The 19,699-nt window shown below is 69.6% G+C and overlaps 2 protein-coding genes across 4 annotated transcripts; one reads left to right on the forward strand and one right to left on the reverse strand.

The window, feature by feature from the left end:
* The first annotated feature begins 2,094 nt into the window (after positions 1-2,094).
* TBX21 (T-box transcription factor 21) lies at positions 2,095-11,250 on the forward strand. The gene is made up of 6 exons (XM_075775160.1): positions 2,095-2,815; positions 8,918-9,072; positions 9,162-9,283; positions 9,367-9,525; positions 10,116-10,177; positions 10,275-11,250. Exons 1-6 carry the CDS (start codon positions 2,349-2,351, stop codon positions 10,921-10,923), a joined length of 1,614 nt encoding a protein of 537 aa, XP_075631275.1. The 5' UTR covers positions 2,095-2,348; the 3' UTR covers positions 10,924-11,250.
* OSBPL7 (oxysterol binding protein like 7) lies at positions 11,155-19,637 on the reverse strand. 3 transcript variants are annotated; one of them, XM_075775156.1, is made up of 23 exons: positions 19,499-19,635; positions 18,257-18,460; positions 17,921-18,043; positions 17,714-17,767; positions 17,480-17,593; positions 17,275-17,394; positions 17,061-17,181; positions 16,872-16,975; positions 16,689-16,781; positions 16,436-16,565; positions 16,203-16,327; positions 15,880-15,960; positions 15,667-15,798; positions 15,022-15,133; positions 14,661-14,947; positions 14,000-14,137; positions 13,866-13,929; positions 13,705-13,783; positions 13,464-13,608; positions 12,478-12,619; positions 12,270-12,396; positions 12,040-12,162; positions 11,155-11,862 (listed from the first exon to the last, which is right to left on the reverse strand). In XM_075775156.1, exons 2-23 carry the CDS (start codon positions 18,347-18,349, stop codon positions 11,754-11,756), a joined length of 2,616 nt encoding a protein of 871 aa, XP_075631271.1. In that variant the 5' UTR covers positions 18,350-18,460; positions 19,499-19,635; the 3' UTR covers positions 11,155-11,753. The 3 variants fall into 3 exon arrangements, with proteins under 3 accessions (XP_075631271.1, XP_075631272.1, XP_075631273.1); XM_075775157.1 differs by having other exon boundaries at positions 15,043-15,133; positions 19,499-19,631; XM_075775158.1 differs by lacking the exons at positions 16,203-16,327; positions 16,436-16,565 and having other exon boundaries at positions 19,499-19,637.
* Positions 19,638-19,699: the final 62 nt, after the last annotated feature.

Below are 19,699 nucleotides of genomic sequence, written 5' to 3' on the forward strand. Positions count from 1 at the left end.
CCCTCTGGATTTTATTTTTTCTCCTAGAAAAATTATCTGGAAATTTCCTTGGTTTCCCTCTTTTTCTCACTTGGGAACTCAGCGGGGGGATTCCTGCCTGACGGGTTGGGAGGGGGTGGCAGTGCCCTGGCAGCCCGGGGGTGCCCGGGGCAGGGGAGAGGGGGGGGGCAGCTGCCATGCTCTGCCCTGGACACAAATACCACAGGCAGCGACTGTGCCAGGGAGGGGTGTACGTGCATGTGTGTGCACGTGTGTGTGTGCGCGTGTGTGCACCAGGCCGGGGGTGAGCACTGGGGGGGGCTGCTGCCCCCCCCCAGCCACATGCCCCAACACAGCCCTCTCCCCCTCTGACTCCCAGGGGATTAGGGGCCGGGAGGAGCTGGCAGGGAGCCGGAAAGGCAGAGGGGTGTTCGGTGGGGGGGGGTTGCATAGAGATTGAAGCCCAGGACCCCTCTGAACAATGACAGCGGTGAAAAGCCGGCCCGAATGGCTGCTAAGCTGTGTCTGATGGCCAATACACAACCCCCTGCGAGACCACCGCTCTGGCCCGGACGTGACTCACCGTGGGGACGTGGGGGTCCCGTCCACCCCCTGCCCCACGCATCCTTAACTCCCCATTTCCTTCTGCCCCACAGCAAACCACCCGCCCCCCCCCCCCGGTGGGGGAAGCAGATCTGTCCCCACTCCTTGTCCCCATCCTCATCCCTGTTCCCATCCTCATCCCGGTCCCCATCCGCTCCTGCTGCCCCCCCAGTAGCACCGTCACCTACAACCCCGGGGCCGCGGTGCCCGGGGGATTTAGACGTGGGTTTGGTAGAGACCCACATGTGCCCCTTTCTCCCCCCCTCCCCACGCACACCCCCAGCCCCAGAGGGGACGTGCAGGCGTAGGGAAGGCTGGGGACATCCCTGCACCCAGGGGCCGAGCCCAGACCCCAGGAGGGGGACACTTGGGCTGGCGGCCGTGTCACTTGTCCTTTTGTGTGGTGTGGGAGCGACAGGCGTGGGGTGGCACCCAGCCGTCCCCCACCCTCCCACAGCACTGCCCCACTGGGAATGGAAAATATTGACTGGTGCCGAGCTGGGGAGCTGCCAAGGGAAGCGGCCCCTCCGGAGCAAAATGCCTTCATGATGGCTCCAGGGGACGTGGGGACTTCCCCTGGCTCAGCGGGGTCAAGGGCAGGTGCTGGGAAGGCCTGGCCTCGGGGTGGGCACGGGAGCGGGCACGGATGGTGGGCACGGCTTGTCTGAGCCCCCCCGGGGAGCTTGGAGCACCCCAAACCCGGGAGAAGGGGAAGGAGGCCAAGAAGGGGACGAGCCCCCAGCCCAGGTCCGAGGCGCTCGCCAGCCCGAGCCACCTCCCGTGTCTGCCGTGACACCAGGGTGTGCAAGGGGACCCAAAATATTGGGCACCCAAGACCCACGCAGAGTCTGGGGGCTGCCTCGGTCTCCCCAGAGGGGGCAGCACCCCACACCCACACAGGGCCCATGCAGCACCCCCGGACGCTAATTAATGGATTAATTAAGGGTCCTGGGAGGAGGGGGACAGAGCGTTAACTGGCCCCCAGTGCCCTGTGTCACCCCAGAGCCCCCGAACACGGGCAGGAGTGTGGCCCCCGCACTGTCCCCCGTCCCTGCGTGCTCTGTCCCTGTGTCTCCCCACCGTGTCCCTGCCCCCTCCCGTGTTCCCACGCCTGCCAGTGTCCCACGGCCCCCGGCTCCTCCCGCCCCTCCCCATCCTCTCCCACCTCCCCGTGCCCCACGTCCTCACGTGTCCCCCCATCCCTTCCCACGCTCCGTGTCCCCTGTATCCCCCACCCCTCTCCCGCGTCCCTGCACCTTCCCTCAGCGCCTCTCCCCGCGTGTCCCGCTCCTCGCGTGTCCCGCCCCTCCCTCCCCGGCCCGCCCCGTGGCCGCTTCTCCGCCCCGGTGAGGCGGAGGGGGGGGGTTGGGGCGGAGCTGCCGGCGCGGAGCCGCTTCTTTGGATAAGAGGCGCGGGGCCACGGGGATGGGCAGGTGGAGCGCGTGAGGGCACCGGCAGCGGTACCGGCAGCAGCGGGGCAGGGCGGCCCCCCCCCCCCCCCCCCGGGCCACCCCCGACGGCACTTTTGAGGGTTTTCCGGGTGTTTGGGGTTTTGAGGTTTTATTTTCGGGTTTGTTTTTGTCCCCCTTGGCTTTCCCCCGGGCCGCCCCGGCTCGGCCCCCCCCCCCACCCCACCGCCGGGTATGGAGGGGGCGGCGGGAGCCCGGCGAGGCGGACACCGCTGAAACGCGCCCGGCTCTGGGTCCCGGGGCCGCCGGCGGGGTCCCCATGAGCGGCTGAGCGGGGCCGGTGCCCCCCGCCCGTCCATGGGCGCGCTGGAGCCGGGCACCGGAGCCCCCCGCCCCGCCGCCCCCATGCTCAGCGGCGCCGCCAGCTTCGCCAAGGAGCCGCCGGGCCCCCGGGACGCCGCCGCAGCCTACTACGGTGATGGGGGGGGACCGGAGCCGGGAGCTCCCCCGCTGCCTTACGGTGCTCCCGGCGGCTTCGGCGGCCGGTTCCTGGGACCGTGCCCGCCTTACCGGGCACCGCCGCCTCCCGCCGCCGCCCCGGTCGAGGGTTACGCGGTCGAGGGTTACGCGGGCACGGAGCTGTACGCGGGTGCGGAGGGAGCTTACACCCCCGGGGCCCCTCCGCTGTGCCCCCGCGCCGGGCCGCTCTGCGCCCTGCCCGGGTACCGGGCGGCCGGTAAGGTGCAGGTGATGCTCAACAACTACCCGCTCTGGGCCAAGTTCCACAAGCACCAGACCGAGATGATCATCACCAAGCAGGGCAGGTGAGCTGGGGTACAGGGGGGGAACGGGGGGGTACCGGGGCGGGGAACCGGGGGGGGGGCACTGGGACAGAGACCGGCAGCAGCACCGGGATGCGCACGGGCATCGGAGAGGGTGGGGGGTCCGGTGTGGGCAGGGATACAGGCAGGGCTGGGGATGCTGGGGTGGGTGTGCCGGGCAGTGGGGTGCAGTGAAGGGTACGGGACAGGCTGGGGGCGGGGGGGGGGGGGCTGGGGGTGGCCGGTGCGGTGAGGGGCTGGAGGTTCCTGCCTCGGCTCCCCAAAGGGCTGGAGGTGATGGTGGGGGGGTATTTGTGGGGCTGAGGGTCCCCATCTGCCTGTGCAAGGGGGGGTGGGTTTGTGCAAGAGGGGATCCCTGTCCCTGGGGGGTTTGGGGTGATGCATTTCTCTGTGGGTGAAGGAAAAAAGTGGGGGAGTGAAGCGGACCAGACACCCCCCCCCCCCCAGGTTTCACTTTGTAGGGGAGTTGAAGCTTCTTGGAAGGAGAAGAGGGTCTTGGGGGGTTGTCGAGGTGGGAGGGGGGGGTCCAGGGTCCAGACCTCCCGTGTCTGGGCGAGGTTTGTTGTGCCAGGAAGCTCGCAGAGATGGTGCCAGTGCCGGGGGCCCGGAGGCAGCGTTTGTCCGTTTGTCCGGCCTCGACCCACGGGTCGGATCCAGAGCTCAGCGCTGCAACAAGTAGTGAGAGCCCGGGGCCTGCCGGGGCAGGGCTGGGCGATATGTGGGGGCTAACATCCCCCTCCGCCCCTACCAACGCCCCTGCTTGCCGGGTCTGGGAGGGGGCCGGGTGTGATACGGGCCCTGGGGGGCCATGGAGTCACCCTGACTTGGAGCAAGGGGACCCCGAAATGCTGATGCTCGCCCTGAGCCCGTCCTTTGGCCCTACAGCGGGGTGATGTGGGTTGGGGGAGCCGGACCCCGGGCTGTCTCAGCGGGATCGTGCTGGGGCAAGGAGGGGAGTGTGAGCGTGGTGGGGCTGCGCATGGGGCCCAGCCCCTTCCGGATCAGGCTCAGGGGCTATGCTGTGGCTCACAAAAATCCGTGGCGTGGCAGAGACAGGGCAGCGCACACCCGCTGCGTGCAGGGCAGCTGGCAGAGACCCCCCCGGCTCCTCCTGCTGCAGTGATTCCCTCCCCCCCCCCCCCCCCCCATCATTTCTCCGCCCAGGGGTTCTCTTTCTGCCCAACGCCGGGGCTGGGTGCGGGGGCTGCCGGCAGCGATGCTCCACATCCTCTTCCCTCCCTCGGCCGAGACAGACGGTGTCACTTCGATGCTGAGACCAACCTGCTTAATGTGTTGGAAGTCTAAACACGTTAGGGCCGCTTGGTTTGCCACGGCCGTTCCCAGACCTGCTCCCCCCGCCGGGCTCGGGGCCGCTCGGCAGCAAACCCGCACCATCACAAATGGGGTGACGTGTCCCCAGCATCGGCCAAGGGGGTGGCGGGGACATTGGGCCCCTCGGATGATTGTTTTTCACCCGCCATCGTTCAGGTCCTTACAGGAACCTGCCAAAATCTGACCCATTGCTTTCCTCTTCTCTTTCCCCAGCTGTTGTGCCAGATGCTGGGGCAGTGCCCATCCCCACTGTGTCGGGGTGGCTCAGGATCTGGTGCTGAGGGTCTGGAAACTGGGGTGCCCCCAGAGATCCCGTCCCCTCTGCCCCGCTGCATGTCTGGGCTCTGCTGCCAGCTCCCAGCCTGAAATCAGGCCATTTTGGGGCTCTTTTTCCAGCTCCATCCCCCCGATGGCTCTGCAGAGGGGCTGGAGTCTGGGGGGGACACGGTGTGTGCTGGGGGGTGCTCACAGCAAACCCAGCCCAGGGAGACGTCAAACTCAGAGCCACAAAACATCCGTTTCCCCCAAACCCAAGCTGCTTTTGCAAAAAATTCTGTGTGCAGAGCTGGGCTGCAGTGCTGCTGAGACACAGGAAAAACCCCAAAGTGGGGGCTCGAGGTCGGACGTGTGCACCCACCAGGCTGGGGGGCTCCGGGGCAGGGCAGGGGACGCGTCCCTTCCCACTGGGGGTGCGGGTGTCCTGTCTTGCCAGGCTGCACTGGTACCTCCTCGCCGGTGTCCCTGGGGTGCGGCCCCCCCCCCCATGTCCCCACGAGAGGACCTGAGGCCAGGCGGGAGATGACGGCACCGGGGCGAACCTGCTCGGGCACTGGGATTTACCCCCACCGGCACCTTCCTGCCCCTCTGCCCTGGCTCTGCCTCTCCGTCCCATGCCGTCCCATGCCCACACATCCCCAGCAAAAATAATTTCCTGCCGGTTTCCCACGCAGGTCCCCATCCCTCCTCCGCACCCCTCAGCTCTCGGGGCTCAGCCAGGGCAGGATTTCTGCAGAAAGCCCCGAGGCCTCGCCATCGCCCTGCCTGAAAAGGGCCTGGGGAATTCCTGCCGTGCGTTTCTGTGTCAAAGCCGGGGCTGGCTTCACCTTTTGGGGGGACGCAGGGGCTGGTTTTGCATTTAGGGGGGACTCGGTGCTGCCTTTGGGGGGGTACGGGGGCTGTCTTTGCACTTGGGGTCACAAGGAATGGCATTGCCTTGGGAGAGGGTGCTGCGGAGGGCTTCGCGTCTGGGGGACGCGCGGGCTGGCGTTGCCTTTGGGGGGGACGTGGAGGATCGCTTTGGGGACACGAGGGCTGCGTTTGCATTCGGCAAACACGAGGGTTGGCTTCAATTTGAGGGATGCGGGGGGGTGGTCGTGCATTTGGGGGAACACAAGGGCTGGTTTTGCTTTTCTGGGGGGGACTCGGGGATGGTTTGTCCAGGCCAGCAGCTGCTGTTCCTGGGCTGGGGGAACGCGGTGCCTGGCCGGCAGCTCTGCGGGGTCGGAGGCCGTGCCGTGCAGCCGTGCCGTGCAGCCGTGTAGCTGTGCCGTGCACCCACCGTGCCGTGCAGCTGTGCAACGCAGCCACGCCGGGCCGTGCAGCCATGCCCTGTCGCCGCGCCATGCCGAGCAGCCGTGCCGTACAGCTGTGCCGTGCGGTGGGGGCTGCGCCGATCTCCCACGCGGCCGTGGTTCTTGCGGCCGCTGGGGCTGGGGCGCGCTGGGTTGCCACTGGGAGAGGAGGCGGCTCAGGAAGCCGGCAGCCCCCCCACCCCCCGGTGCGCTGTCGGGGTGCAGGCAGGGCTGGGCAGGGGGAGCAGCACTGGCTGGGGGGGGGGGGTGCAGGCAGCTGGTCCCCAGATTTCCCCCCACCTGGCTTCATCCTGGACCCCCTGTCCCTGCTCCTTGCGTCCCCGAGACCCCAATGTCCCGTATCACCTAGCATCCACTTGACACCCACGTCCCCTGGATGTGCCAGTGTGCCCCCACCTCCCCGTGTCCCCTGGCTCCCCTGCCCCGTGTCCCCTCCCCGACCCCCCCCCCCCCCCGAGTCGTGGGGTTCATGCGGGGACAAACCTTGGGGTCTGAGAGCCAGGAGCCCCTACCAGAGCTCCAGAAACAAACATGCAGAGGGAGGGAAACCAGAGGTGCCCACCGGCTTTTGGGGTGCACGGGGGGGGGGTGTGTGGAGGGGGGTGGTTTGGGAGTGTGTGTGTGAACTGGCCAGGGCATCCTGCACCCCGCTGCGGCACCTCCCAAACCGCAGGGGCCAAACCCAGGGGAACCCAGTCCTACCCGAGCAGCAGCCCCGGGAGCTCGAGCACCGGGGGATTTAAAAATAAACGCGAGGCATGCATGGTTTCGGGTCTTACCCCCCCCCCCGCCCTCCCATGCCCTGGCCGAGCCCTGTGGTTTGCACCACGGCAGCGTTTGAGCTGTAACACTCTCTCTGCTCCACCGGCAGCACAAGGCTCGGGGAGCCGTGGAACCGGCAGTGTCGGAGCAAGCAAGGTGAAAAAAAAACCAAAAACCCAAACCAGAAAAAGGCTGTTTTCTTCCTCCCTGCTCCTTGCAGCAGCTCAGGGCTGGTGCAATACCCAGCCTGGCTGCTCGCCCCAGGGCCAGCTGTCGCCCCGGCTTGCTGGTGTGCCAGGAGCCCGTGCCGGCTACGGCTTTGGCACCCAGAGCGCAGCGGTGGTGAGGCAGCACCCTACGAGAGCTCGGCGAGGGCTCGGAAGCAGCTCAGCCCCTCGCTGCCGCCCTTTGATGTGGCTGCAGTTTTTATCGGTGGCAGGAACACCGTCCCTCCATACGGCCGCATCTCACTCGCTCCGGAGATGTGAGCCCCGGGTGCCGCCTGCTTTTGGCACACGAGTGGCAGGATGGGGGCTGCGAGGGCTCGGCCGGACCCTGGGGTACCCGGGATGCTGGCATCCGTCCCGGCCCCGAGGAGCACGTGTGCAGTTCCTCGCCACGAGCGCTGCTTTCTTTTTCTTTTTCTTTTCCCCTCTCTCTCGCAAAGGCAATTTTGAGTCAGCGGCACCCGGTGCAGGCTGTGCACGCTCTTTCCACCGCTCTTCGCATGCCGCTTCCCCGGCGCCGTGGCACTGCCCAAGCCATGCTTCCTGCCGGGGCCGCGGCCGATCCCCCACGCTCCTGTCCCGGCACCTCGCTCTGCTCCTCGCCTGTGTTTCGGCTCTCCCGGCCCCCCTGGCTGGTGCGGAGGGGCAGGACAGAAGCCCGGGGGGCTCAGCTGGGCTCCCCGGTGCAGCAGCCCCCTTGGTGCATCGTGCCATCCCTGTCATGAGCTCACCGGTCTCTGCCTTGGGACTGGTGGGAAACCCCGACACACGGGGGGCTGGGGTGGCCGAGGGCAGGCAGGGAGGAGGCAAAGTAACCCCCCCACTGCCCCCCTTCCAGGGGTGATTCCTGCCAGTGGGCACCCCCGGGGCCGGGCACCGCTGCCAGCTCTGCCCCTCGCTCCTGCCGGGTGGTCGGCCGGGGAGCAGCCCACCCCCCCCCTGCCCAAACCTGGCTGGGGGGGGGTGGGTTCCCCTCTGGCACGGGGGAGGGGGGCGGAAGCCCCCAGCCCCATGCGGGACAAGGATTTCCGGGGCTCTTTCGGAGAAGCCCCGGCACCCGCTTTATAAGAAACGCCGGCGCTTCGAGGAAATGGGGAGCGGGGGTGAACTCAGCCCCCCCCAAACTGCCAGCCGCCCCCCACCCTCGCCCACTGGGTACCGGCACACGGGAAGCGGCGCAGCCCAAGAGAGGGAGGAAGAGGCGAGGAGAGAGGGAGGGGGCCGGGGGTGTGCAGGGCTGCGGCCCCCCCAGCCCTCTTCCCCTGGGGGGGGGGCAGGATGAATCCCCCCCTCACCCCATGTGGGTCTCACCCAGGCAAAGCTGGGAGGAGGGCTGGGGGCCCTCCGTGTGCCCCATGTCGGTCTGTGTATGTGTGTGTGTGGGGGGGGGGGTCTGTCCTGCTCCCCACCGGCGATGGCTCGTTATCACGGGTGACGCTAACGGGGCGGCCGGGCAGCGGGGTCGGGGCTGCTGGAGGTGCTGGGGCTGGTTTCCAGCTCCGGCCGCCAAAAGCCAAAACTCCAGCGGGTGCTGAAATGCCACAGGTGAAAAGCTGAGCTCTGCTGGGGGGGGCGGCCTGGCCACGACTCGAGGCCCCCGCTGTGAGCCTGGGCCGGCAACTGGGGCTACTGGGGCCGGTGATGGAAAAGGAGGGACTGACCTTGGCGGCGTGGGGGGTCAGCTCCCACCCCAGGACTGGGATTTGGGGTCCCCCTCTGGGGGTGTGGGGACAGCGGGGTGCAGTCCCATGGGGGGGGGTGGTGGCAGCTGCAGCCCCGGGGCCGCAGGGTTCCCCCCCCAGCCGTCCCATCCTGTCCCCTTCCTGCCCTTGGTGCAGGCTGGCGCCCAGCCCGAAATAGCACTGGTGTTGGTTTCCGATCCGGAAGGTGCTCAGGGAGGGGGAGGAAGATGCCGGGGGGGGGGGGGATCGGCCCCGAGAGCATCCCCCAGCTGCTGGGGTCAGTCACCTCCTCACGGGCACCCAGCCGGGCATGGGGGGGGGGCGGGATGGGACACACAGCCGGGCATCGCTCTGCCTCAGTTTCCCCATCACCACTCTGCGAGGCAGAGCCACCCCCCCCACCCCGTGCAGCCCCTTGCAAACAGGGGTGAGCTGGGGCGGGGGGGGTTGGTGTGTGTGACGGCACCTGCACCTCTGTCCCCTCCCCAGGCGCATGTTCCCGTTCCTCAGCTTCAACCTCTCGGGGCTCAACCCCGTGGCCCACTACACCGTCTGCGTGGACGTGGTGCTGGTGGACCAGCATCACTGGCGCTACCAGGGTGGCAAGTGGGTGCAGTGCGGCAAAGCTGAGGGCAACATGCCAGGTACGACCCCCTCACCCCATCCCCTTCCTCCTCCTGGTGGGCCCAGGCAGGGGGTAACCCCGTCCCTGCTGCCCCCCCCCCCTCCCCAGGGAACCGCCTCTACCTGCACCCCGACTCGCCCAACACGGGCGCCCACTGGATGCGGCAGGAGGTCTCCTTTGGGAAGCTGAAGCTCACCAACAACAAGGGTGCGTCCAACAACGTTGGCCAGGTAAGGGTCCTGCCACCGCGCCGGGCTGTGCCGGGTCCCTGTGTGCCCCCCCTGACCCCCCCCCCCACTGTCCCCCCCTCCAGATGATTGTGCTGCAGTCGCTGCACAAGTACCAGCCCCGGCTGCATGTGACGGAGGTGAAGGAGGGTGAGGGCGAGGAGGCGTACCCCTCCCCGCACACCCACACCTTCGCCTTCCCCGAGACCCAGTTCATTGCCGTCACAGCCTACCAGAACGCCGATGTGAGTACGAGACCATCCCTGGTCCCTAGCATGGGGGTACCCCCACAAACAGCCCCCCCAGCAGCACAGGAACCCCAGCACCCCCCCCAGGGCCACAGAAACCACCGATACACCCCAGTATTGCCCCAGCATCACAGGAACCCCAGTAAACCCCCACCCAGAGCAGCCCCTGCTAACCCACCCCCCCCCCCCCAGCACCCTCTAAGGTCCCCAGCATCAGGGACTCCCCGATGGCATCCCCCAGGGCCGTCCCCCCCCCAACACCCCTCTCTGCAGCATCGCTGCAATCCCTGGTACCTCCCCCCCCATCCCTCAGCATGCCAGTAACCTCCCCCTGAATCCCTTCAGCATCCCAGTAGCCCCCCCCCACCCAGTACCCCCTGCATCCCGTCAGCATCCCAGCGCCCTGCCATGCCCCCCCAGCATCCCACCTCAGCACTCACCCCAGCCCCCCCAAGCTGTGGCTGAGCCCCACAGGTGCTGGGCTGGGGGCTGCTCAAGGGAAAAGGGATGGGGGGGGGGGGACATCCCTGGGGGAGGGGGGCAGGCTGGCAGCCCCAGGCCCCCCCAGCTCTGTGTGTCCCCCCCAGATCACCCAGCTGAAGATCGATCACAACCCCTTCGCCAAAGGCTTCCGGGACAACTTTGAGTCGTGAGTGTCCCCCCGCTCTCCCGTGTCGTTTCCCCCCCCGGCCCTGGCTGCTGGGAGGGAGGGCATCCCCCCCACTCCCACCCTGTCCCCCCCCCAGAATGTACACGGCCTCGGAGGGCGACCGCCTCACCCCGTCTCCGCCGGACGCCCCCGGTTGCCAGCAGCTCCTGCCAGCTCCCCGCTTCCAGCCCTTCCTGCCCGAGCAGTACCCGCTGCCCCCCGGGCGCTTCTTCGGTGGGGAGCGGGGGGCTCCGCTGCCCCTGCCCCCCAAGGACCCCCCGTGCTGGTACTTCACCCCCCAGCAACCGCCTGCCGCCGGGGCGCTGGAGTACGGTGGCTACGAAGGGGGGTACGGGGGGGGCAAGTTGGTGCCCTATGGGGTGAAGCCCTTCGCCCTGCCACCTGCCCCCCACCCACCCCTGCCCTACTACCCCGAGGGGCCGGGGGGTTTCGGGGTGGCGGGGGGCTGGAGCCCCGGGCAGTACGGCCCCAAGGGCAGCCCCGGGGCTCTGGGCTGGTTCCGGGAGCCCCGGGAGGAGAAGGGGAAGGAGGCGGAGGGCTGGCCCCCCGAGCCCCCCGCCGCCACCTCGGGCGACTCCTCGGACTCGGGGCTGTACGAGTGCAAGCGGCGGCGGGTGTCCCCGTACCCCTCCAGCACCGAGAGCTCCCCCCCGCCCCGTAACGGGGACCTCTATGACAAGGACCCGGGCGCTGACGGCGGCTACTACGGCTTCTACAGCAACTGAGCCAGGCTGGGGGGCTCACACCCCCCCCGGGCACTGCAAGGCCAGAGGAGCTGGGCACAAGGGGTCCTGTGTGCCCCCCCCCCCCCCCCCCCATTTAAGACCCATATCCTGGGAAGACTTGAGCGGAGGGGGGGCTGCAGCCAGACAATCAGCCCCCGGTGCCACCCCGGTGGGGCCGCGGGGGCAAGCGGGGATGGGACGGGGCGTCAGTGGTTTTTAAGGAGGGGGGGGTTTAACGGTGAAGTATTTATTGAACCCCCACGTGCCTGGCGTGGGGCTGGGGGCAGCAGCATATCTCAAAATAAAGCGAACGCTCTGGGGCACGGCTCTTTGCTCTCCTCCGCGTCATGCAGGAGGGAAACTGAGGCACGGGGGGGGGGTTATGGGACTTGTGCCCCCCCCTTGCTGGCGGCAGCCAGGCACCCTGGGCTGAGGGAGGGGGAGCCTGAGCCCCGGGGCGGTGGCAGGGAGAAGGAAGCACTCTGCACACCCCAGCTCTTTGCAGCTTTTATTAAAGCAGGGGCTGTGCACGGCCGGGGGACCAGAGGGGTCTGCCCGCCCGCGGGCACCCCAGGATGGCCCGCTGTCCCCCCCCCCGGCGAGTCAGGGACCCAGGTGTCCTGTGCCCCCCAGTGCCCCGGCCAGCCCCGAAGCTCTGCCCCGGGTCAGGGGGAGGCACTGCCTGTGCCCCCCCCGCCCCCATATCACAGTTTTGCTTAAACACCGGCAAAATGGCCGGTATTGCACCCCAAGTGCTGGGGGTCCAGCCCCGCTGCTGGGTGCCACTGCCGTGATGAGCTGGGGGGGGGCTCAGCGCCCCGTGGGGGTGGCTACCAGAGCACCGCACTGTCCAGGTGGGCAAAGCCGGGGTCCAGGCGCAGCTTCCAGTAGGTGTTGTTGGTGACCCACGACTCCTTGCCGTTGGCGTCCGTCAGCCGCCTGGGGAAGGGGGGAGTCACGTCTGGGGCGCCATCGAGACCCCCCCCAGGGCATCTCCCCCATTCCCCGAGAGCCCCGCATCCCCCCGAGCTATGGGGTGCCCTGTGCCCCACGCATTGCACCACACTCGAACCCCCCCCCCCCCCGGCTCCCGCCCCGGCTCCCCCCGCGCCGGACCTGAAGAAGCGAGCCTGGTGCGTGATGTTGTTCTCCTCCATGACCCGGCGTCGGTCTCGCTGCAGCTGCTCGATCTGGCGCTTCTGCGTCTCGGCCGCCGGCACGTTACCTTCCTCCAGGTACCTGGGGTGGGGACACGGACGGGGACACACACACACATGCACACGCGCCATCGCTGAAACGAGCTGGGCAGCCTCAGCCCTGCCCCCAGACACCGGGGTGCTGCTCACCGCTGGTCGGGGCGCAGGCGGGTGTCGGTGGAGGGCAGGACCCGCCGCAGCTCGGGGGTGAGCTCGTTCAGTTCCAGGGCAAACTGGGTGAAGCCGTAGTTCCTCTCGTGGTCACGGGGCATGGGGTCTGCAGGGGGGGGTGCACAGTGCTGAGACCCCCCCGGCGGTGCCCCCAGGGTGGGGTATCCCCCCGTCCCCGGGTCCTTACTGGCTCTCCAGACGCACTGCCCCGGGGCGGGCCCGCGGTGCAGCCCCTCGTGCCACTTGCCGGCCAGGCGCTCCACCACGGTCCCGGTGCGGCTCAGCACGGCGCCCTGCACCTCGTTGGCCCCCGCGCCCCAGTACCGGGCCTGCGGGCACAGGGGGCTGCGTGGGGGGGCCGGGGCGGGGCCGGGGGAAAGGGAGGGGCCAGGAGCAATGGGCGGAGCCATGGGGAAGGGCGGGGCCATAAGTGAGGGGTGGGGCCATTGGAGGAGGGAGGGGCAGTGGAAAAGGGGTGGGGCTGAGTAATGGGCAGAGTCATTGGGAAAGGGGCGGGGCCATTGGGAAAGGGGCGGGGGCATTGGGAAAGGGGCGGGGCTATGAGTAATGGGGTGGAGTCATTGGGAAGGGGTGGAACCATGGGGGTGGGGCCATTGGAAAAGGGGCGGGGCTATGAGTAATGAGGTGGTCAATGGAAAGGGGCGGGGCCACTGGAAAGGGGCAGGGCTATGAGTAATGGGGTGGAGTCATTGGGAAGGGGTGGAGCCATGAGGGGTGGGGCCATTGGAAAAGGGGCGGGGCTATGAGCAATGAGGCAGTCAATGGCAAAGGGGCGGGGCCATTGGAAAGGGGCCATTGGAAAGGGGGCGGGGCCATTGGAAAGGGGGCGGGGCTATGAGTAATGGAGCAGTCAATGGAAAAGGGGCAGGGCCATTGGAAAGGGGGTGGGGCCATTGGAAAAGGGGGCGGGGCCATTGGAAAAGGGGGCGGGGCCATTGGAAAAGGGGGCGGGACAACACCACTTTAGATGAGCATGTGGGCAAAAGGGGTGTGGCCACACCCAGAAGGGTGGGGCCAGGCGATGGTGATGCAGTACCACATGGGAGGGTGGAGCTGGGGGGTGGGCGGAGCCCAGGGACTAAAGGGCGGGGCCAGGGCCCAGGCTGGGGAGGCGGAGCCTCTGTGGGGCGGGGCCGGGCGGGGCAGGCACACCTTGCAGAAGGTGAGCTTGCAGTGGTAGGAGGCGTCACGGGTGTTGCGGATCAGCACCTCCCCGTAGTGCTCGATCCAGCGGGGGCCGCTGAGGACGTTGTGGATGCAGGTCGTCACCTTGTTCCACTCAAAGTGGTCTCCGGTCCTGCGGGCAGCGCTGCGTCGTCAGCCGGGGTGGGCGGGCAGGGTGGTACTGCGGTTGGGGGGGGGGGGGGGCGGGGGGCACCTGCCGGGGTCTCACCTGGGCAGCTGGATGTTGACGGTGCCCACGGGGACGATCTCCAGGGACTTGCCCCAGAATTTGTTCTTCCACCTCATGTCTGGGGGGGGGGGGGGTGGGAGGAGGTGAGACCCCCCCCCCCGGCCCCCTCACGTATCCCCAACACCCTCCTCGGCACCCACCTTGCCAGAAGATGAAGTTGTCGGACTCGGCGTGGCAGGCGGAGATGGGGGGGTGGTGGCAGACCTGGAGGGAGGAAGAGGGACATGTCAATGCCCCGTGCGGCTCCATCCTCCCTCCCCATGCCTGTCCCTACCTGCTCGCTGATGAAGCGGAAGCCGCGGTCGGGCCGCACGCACTCGTAGGTCTCGCCCAGCACCGGGTTGAAGGGCTTGCTGCCCGCCCGGTAGTAGGTGGAGGCGTAGGCGGACACGGCGAAAGCGGCCACGTAGACCTGGCACCGCAGGCACCGCACCGCTGCCACCGGGCCGGGGTCGGGGCGTCCGCCAGTCCCTCCCCATGGGGGGGTGTTTACCCTCCACCAGGCCCACAGTGGCCGTGGCCTCGCCCCGATCGTGCATCCCACGCCCCGTGCTGTTGGGGGGGGGGGGGGCCCAGCCAAGCCCCCCATGGCCCCCCGTGTCCCCCCCCGACCCTGCGCCCCCTCTGCTCCCCTGTATCCCAGGAGCCCCACATGTCCCTGAGCTCCCCCGTGTCCCCCGAGCCCCCTAAATCCTCGAAGTCCCCCCGCGTCCTCGAGCTCCCTCCCGTCCCCCCATGCCCCTCCTGGCCCCGAGCCCCCCCATGTCACCGGGGACTCCCCTACCCCCGTGTCCCCAGACCCTCCCGAGCTCCCCGTGACCCCACGTCCCCCGTACCCTCGACCTCCCCATGCCCCCCCCCCCTCCCCCCCACCCGAAGTCCCCCTTGTCCCCTGGGGTCCCCCTGCCCCCGACCCCCCCCCCCCCCCGTCTCACCAGGCGCTGCCGGGGGTCGCGGGCGCGGCTGGCGCGGTCCAGCAGCCCGCTGTATTCGAGCTCCTCGCAGAGACGCTGGAGCGTGTTGAGCGGCTCGTTCAGCTGCACGGGTAGCGCCACGCGTGACAGGTCCTTCCCCACGCTGCTCCGCAATAACCCCCACAGACTCACGTCCCCCGGAGGCGCGGGGGGGGCGGGCAGGCAGCTCCGCCGCCGCGGATCCGGCCCCGGCAGCTCTAGAGGAGGCGGCGGCGGCGGCTCCACGGGCATCCCCGGGCCCTCCGCTCCTGCCGGGCACCGGGAGGTGGGGCCGTGGAGCCGCCTCATTCCCCCCCCTCGCCGCCCCCCGCGGTCCCCTCACCGGTGTCCCGCTCCTCGGTACCTGTCGGGGGGCGACCCGGCCCCCCCGGGTCGGCCGCGTCCTCGCAGGCGCTGGTGGTGGCCTCGCTGATGCACGACTCGTCGTCCGAGGGCTGGGGAAGGCGCAGGGGACCGTCGGCGGCTTCGGGGGGGTCTCGGGACGGGGAGCCGTGGGTTACCGCACCGGGGGGGGGGGGGCAGGAGGGGCTGTACCGGGCAGGGTCCCCCTCGGGAGGATGGGAGGAGAGATGGGCTGGGGGGGGGGGGGGAGGACAGGACGAGGAGGGGGTGGCGGATACCGGTGGGACCGCAGGAAGGGGGGGAGCAGGGGCGGAGGGGGGGCACCGGCAGTACCCGGCCCCCACCGCCGGGCTCAGGGACTGTGGAGACCCCGAGCGCCCGGAGCGGGGGGGCTGCGGGGGGCTGCAGGGGACACGGGGGCTGGGGGGCAAGTGGGGACCAGGGGGGATAGAGGGGCTGGGGGGCACTCGGGGAGCAGGGGGGGGCGGCTCCCGAGCCGGCTAACGGGGGGGGGACGGGACAGGGGAGACAGAAGGGAGAGATGAACCCACAGAACAGCGGTGGGGGGGGGGGGGGTGCAGAGCTCCTCCCCCCGGCCATGGCCCCGCTCCCCACCCCGCCCCACCTCGTTCTCGGAGGAGCTGGCGGAGAGGAAGACCTCGCAGGCGTCGAAGAACTCGGTGTGCGAGTCGGCCAGCGAGACGATGCTGCGGTTGGAGAGCTGCTGCTCCCGGCCCTTGGCTGGCAGCGCGTCCGGCTGTTGGGACAGCCACTGCCTCAGCGCCCTGCCCCGGGGGGGCCGCCTGCGCCCCCCACCCCATCTCGGCCCCCCGCTGACCTCGTCGGGGTGCAGTGAGGCGAAGGAGTCCAGGGTGGTGTCGGAGGAGATGGAGAGGGAGTGGAAGCGGTGCAGGGTGGCCTGCGGAGGCAGGGGGAGGCTGAGCCGAGCCTCCCCCGCCCCCCCCCCAGCCTGTCCCCTCCAGCCAGCGTGGGGCTGACGGGGAGGGGGGGATCGCCCTGCTGCTGCCCGGGCACCCAGCACCAGGCTGAGACCCTGCCAACTCACTGCACCCACCAGCACCCCGACACAGCAACAACCCCCAGGCCCTGGCAGGACCCAAAGCCGGGGGCAGCCCTGCCCAGTCCCCCACGATCCCTCACCCCGGCATTGCCGGCACCCCCCGGGTGCGGGGCTGAGCGCCGCCGGTCCAGTGCCTGCCGCATCTCCTCCAGACGGGCCCTCTCGGCCATCAGCGCAGCCACCACGCTGCTGAGCGAGCCGTGCACTGCCGGGAGACACAAGCAGGTGGTCGGGCTGCGGCACAGCACCCTGGCACCCGCGCTGCCACCACCGGGACCCCTGGCTGGGCTCAGCCCCCCCTGCCCCATCCCACCTTTCTGGGCCAGGACCCAGAAGCTCCTCTGCAGCTGGCTGTACTCAGGGGGGAGGCTGAAGGGCAGCTGGCTCTGCGATGGCTCCAGGTAGCGCGAGAGGTTGGGGACGGAGCCATGCAGGCGGCCGACCTGGGGCGGGGGGGGGGGGGGGGGGGAACATGGGGGTCAGCAGGGCCCTGAGGGGGGCTCCGTCCCTGGGCAGCGGCTCAGCCAGCAGCAGCAGAGCTCGGCGGGACGCCCGCTCCTCCTCACCCTGCCGATAGTATCATCCTTGGCGAAGCTCTGCGTGCACCATATCTTGGTTGTCCTCCTGGCCTTCTTGGGCCTCTCTGTGGCGGCCGAGGGCTGTGAGTGAGAGGAGGGGGCTGGAGCCCAGGAAAGGGGGCTGCCACACCGGGCGATGCTCAGCCCTGTACCCGCCACTGCCCCGCTCACCTGGCTGCCGGAGATGAGGGGTGCTGAGGGGATGCGGTGCAGGGCCTCCAGGCTCTGCAGCATGCCGGTCAGCTCCTGCAGCTTCGCCTGGCACTCTGACAGCTCTGCGACAGGCACAGAGCGAGCCCAGTCAGGGATGGGGGACGGGGCATCCCCCCCACCCCATGCATGCCCTCCCGCCCTGCTCACCGGCCGAGCAGCGCTCCAGCCCCTCGCTGTCCTTCAGCCAGGCGTTCACCTTGTCCCGGGAGCTGGCGAGGCTGGAGAGGGCAGGGGCACTGCCCGAGGGCAGGATCCGCGTCCACGGGCCCTGCAGCCGGGGAGAAGGGGCACCACCGGAGCTGTCGCTGGGAGCCCCGTGCCCGGACACTGCCTCGCATCGCCATCCCGAGGTGCCACCCACCTGCACGTTGGTGGGGGTCCTTCCTGCGGGACCTCCCCTGGGGCAGGGCTCGGGCCTCTCGCCCTGGTGATGGGAGCAGAGGCTGCTCACCCAGCTGGTGAAGAGCTCTGGGGACTTGATCTGTGGGACAGGGGCAAGTTGGAGTGGGGGGACCCGGGTGGTGGGACCCAATGCCCCCAGCCCTGGCGCCAGCCCCCACCAGCACCTTGAGGTGGTAGATGTTCTCCTCCGTGTCCAAGTCAACCCGCTGCGCCTTCTTGTTGACAGACATGACGGACTGACGGACGTCAATGGCTCCGTGCAGTTTGCCCTTGAGGACCTGGGGGAGCCCAGGGACGCCTGTCAGGGGGAAGACCCCCTTCCTCAAGGGGACCGTGGGGTCTTCCCCACCCCGAGCCCTCAAGGAGGCTGCACAGATGCAGCTCGGCCCCACACTCACATCCTGGCGTGTGGTGGCATATTTCAAGATGCCATTTTCCAGCACAAAGTACCTCTGGGGACAGAGAGGGACGATTGGGGAGGGATAGAGACTGGTCCCTGCAGTCTCCCCCATCCAGGGGCCCAAATCGCCCCAGGGATGGGGACGGTGCCCAGGACCGGTCAGGTGGCCAGGGCAGGGTTCCCAGTGCCAGCTCTGCTCCGTTACCTTGTGCCAACCCTTCAGGGGCCATTTCCTCTTCTTGAGCAGGTACCCCTCGTGCCGCAGCAGCTCCTGGCCTGGGCTGCCCAGTGTGCGCGGCTCCTCCACCACCTCCCAGCTCTCCGAGCCCTGCCAGGGACGGGGGTCAGCACCAGGGGCAGATGGGGTGCTCCCCACCTTGTCCTCGGGCAGGGACCCTTGGTACCCCCTGGGAATGGGACGTCTCTGTACCACCCTTCCTGAAGTGGGGTGAAGCCCCCCAGGGCCCCATGACACCCCCGAGCCAGCCTGCGTGCACCACTGGGATCCCACTGAGCCCCCCTAATCCTGGAGCCCCCCAACCTGCTGAACACCGCTGTGCTTGGAAGACACAGTGCTGTTGGAGCGTGACAGGGCCCTTTTCGGAGAGGATGAGTCCTTCTCGTGGCTGCCCATGGCCGGTGAATGGACGGGGCTGGGGGGGGGGGGGGGGGGCAGGCCAAGCCCCCTCTCCTGTCCGTGCTGGGGGTCCAAACTCAGCCGTCACAGCCTGAGCAGTGGGAGCCGCTGTGAGGAGGGGACACCATGTCAAGGAGCCCAGGGAGGGCATCTCCCACCCTGCCCGCAGGTTTCCTGCGGGGACAAGGGCAGGGGGATCCTCCTGCCCCCCCAGAAGTGAGCAGCCTCGCATGGGACTGCGGCTGGCACCCAGGAGCTTCTGGGCGAGACGGAGCCTTCGACCCACCCAGCCTTATCTCGCCTCCGCCGCCCGGCTCTCGCCCGCCTGGCAGGTCCAGAGTCCGGCCCCACCACCCCGCTCCTGCTCCATTGCCCCATGGACTCGGTGCCACGGGGCAATCCGGTGGCAGGCACAGCCGGGAGGGCGGCCAGGGGAACAGAGCCTGGGATCAGCACCGATCCGTTCTGGTACCCCCGAGCCAGGACATGGCCCCCCAGAACCCCGACCTGGCCATGCTCCCTCCCAGCAGGGTGTTCCCTTTGCCCTTCTCAGTTACAGGAGGGGGAAACTGAGGCACGGGGAAGCTCTCCCCCCTCGCCTTGCCAGTTCCCCTGCCGGGGTACCCCGGCATCCCGGGCTGTTGTAGGACGGTCCTGGGATAACCCCAAGCCCCGGCACCGGTAACCGCCGCACCGATAACCACAGCACCGCGCACCCCTGCCCAGAGGGGAGGAGGACGGGGGGGCTCCCACCGCAGCCCGGCCCCCCTGCCCTGCCCAGCTTGGCAGCGAGCGGAGAGCCCCCCTGGGTGCTGCCGGGGGGCAGGTCTGACCCCCCCCCGCGCAGGAGCGGAGCTGGGCCGGTGCCCCCGGGGGGTCCCCAGCCGCCCCCTCTGCCTGCAGCCCCCGCCTGCTCCGGGCAGGGCACGGCCGCGGGCACGACCCCCGCAGCGCGGGGCAAAGCCCATCCCCGTGTCCCCCCGCCTGCTCCCCCCCCCCCCCGCAGGTGTCACCCCCCCTCCCCGGAGCGGCGGGCAGCAGGGGCCGGGGCCGGCTGCCAGCGGGGTCCTGGCGGGGGCGGGGGGGGACGCGGGGCTGGACCCCGACTCCCTCCCCCCCCCCCGGGGCCGGGTCCCCGGTGCTCACCTGGGCGGGCGGCGGGCGGACAGCCGGGGCCGGTCGCATCCTGCCCGGCGGCTGCAGGAACCGGAACACGGAAGGAGGCGGAGGCGCCGGGCCGGAGCCGCTCGGCTCTGCCCCCTGCACCGTGGAGGACCAGAACCGCCAGCGCCGGGGGCCCGCCGGGGCACCGGGACCACCCCCGCCGGCTGCCCGCACCGAGCCGGA

The sequence above is a fragment of the Balearica regulorum genome, chromosome 24 (assembly GCF_011004875.1).
Source record: "Balearica regulorum gibbericeps isolate bBalReg1 chromosome 24, bBalReg1.pri, whole genome shotgun sequence".
NCBI lineage: Eukaryota > Metazoa > Chordata > Aves > Gruiformes > Gruidae > Balearica > Balearica regulorum.

Excerpts from the sequence above, each read along its gene's own strand:
- TBX21 (XM_075775160.1), top strand. The coding sequence starts at position 2,349 with ATGGGCGCGCTGGAGCCGGGCACCGGAGCCCCCCGCCCCGCCGCCCCC. Across the intron at positions 2,816-8,917 it reads ATCATCACCAAGCAGGGCAG|GCGCATGTTCCCGTTCCTCA; the intron begins GTGAGCTGGGGT and ends TCCCCTCCCCAG. Across the intron at positions 9,073-9,161 it reads AGCTGAGGGCAACATGCCAG|GGAACCGCCTCTACCTGCAC; the intron begins GTACGACCCCCT and ends CCCCCTCCCCAG.
- OSBPL7 (XM_075775156.1), bottom strand. The coding sequence starts at position 18,349 with ATGGGCAGCCACGAGAAGGACTCATCCTCTCCGAAAAGGGCCCTGTCA. Across the intron at positions 16,976-17,060 it reads GCTGGAGCGCTGCTCGGCCG|AGCTGTCAGAGTGCCAGGCG; the intron begins GTGAGCAGGGCG and ends TGCCTGTCGCAG. Across the intron at positions 15,961-16,202 it reads GGGGTGCCGGCAATGCCGGG|GCCACCCTGCACCGCTTCCA; the intron begins GTGAGGGATCGT and ends CTGCCTCCGCAG.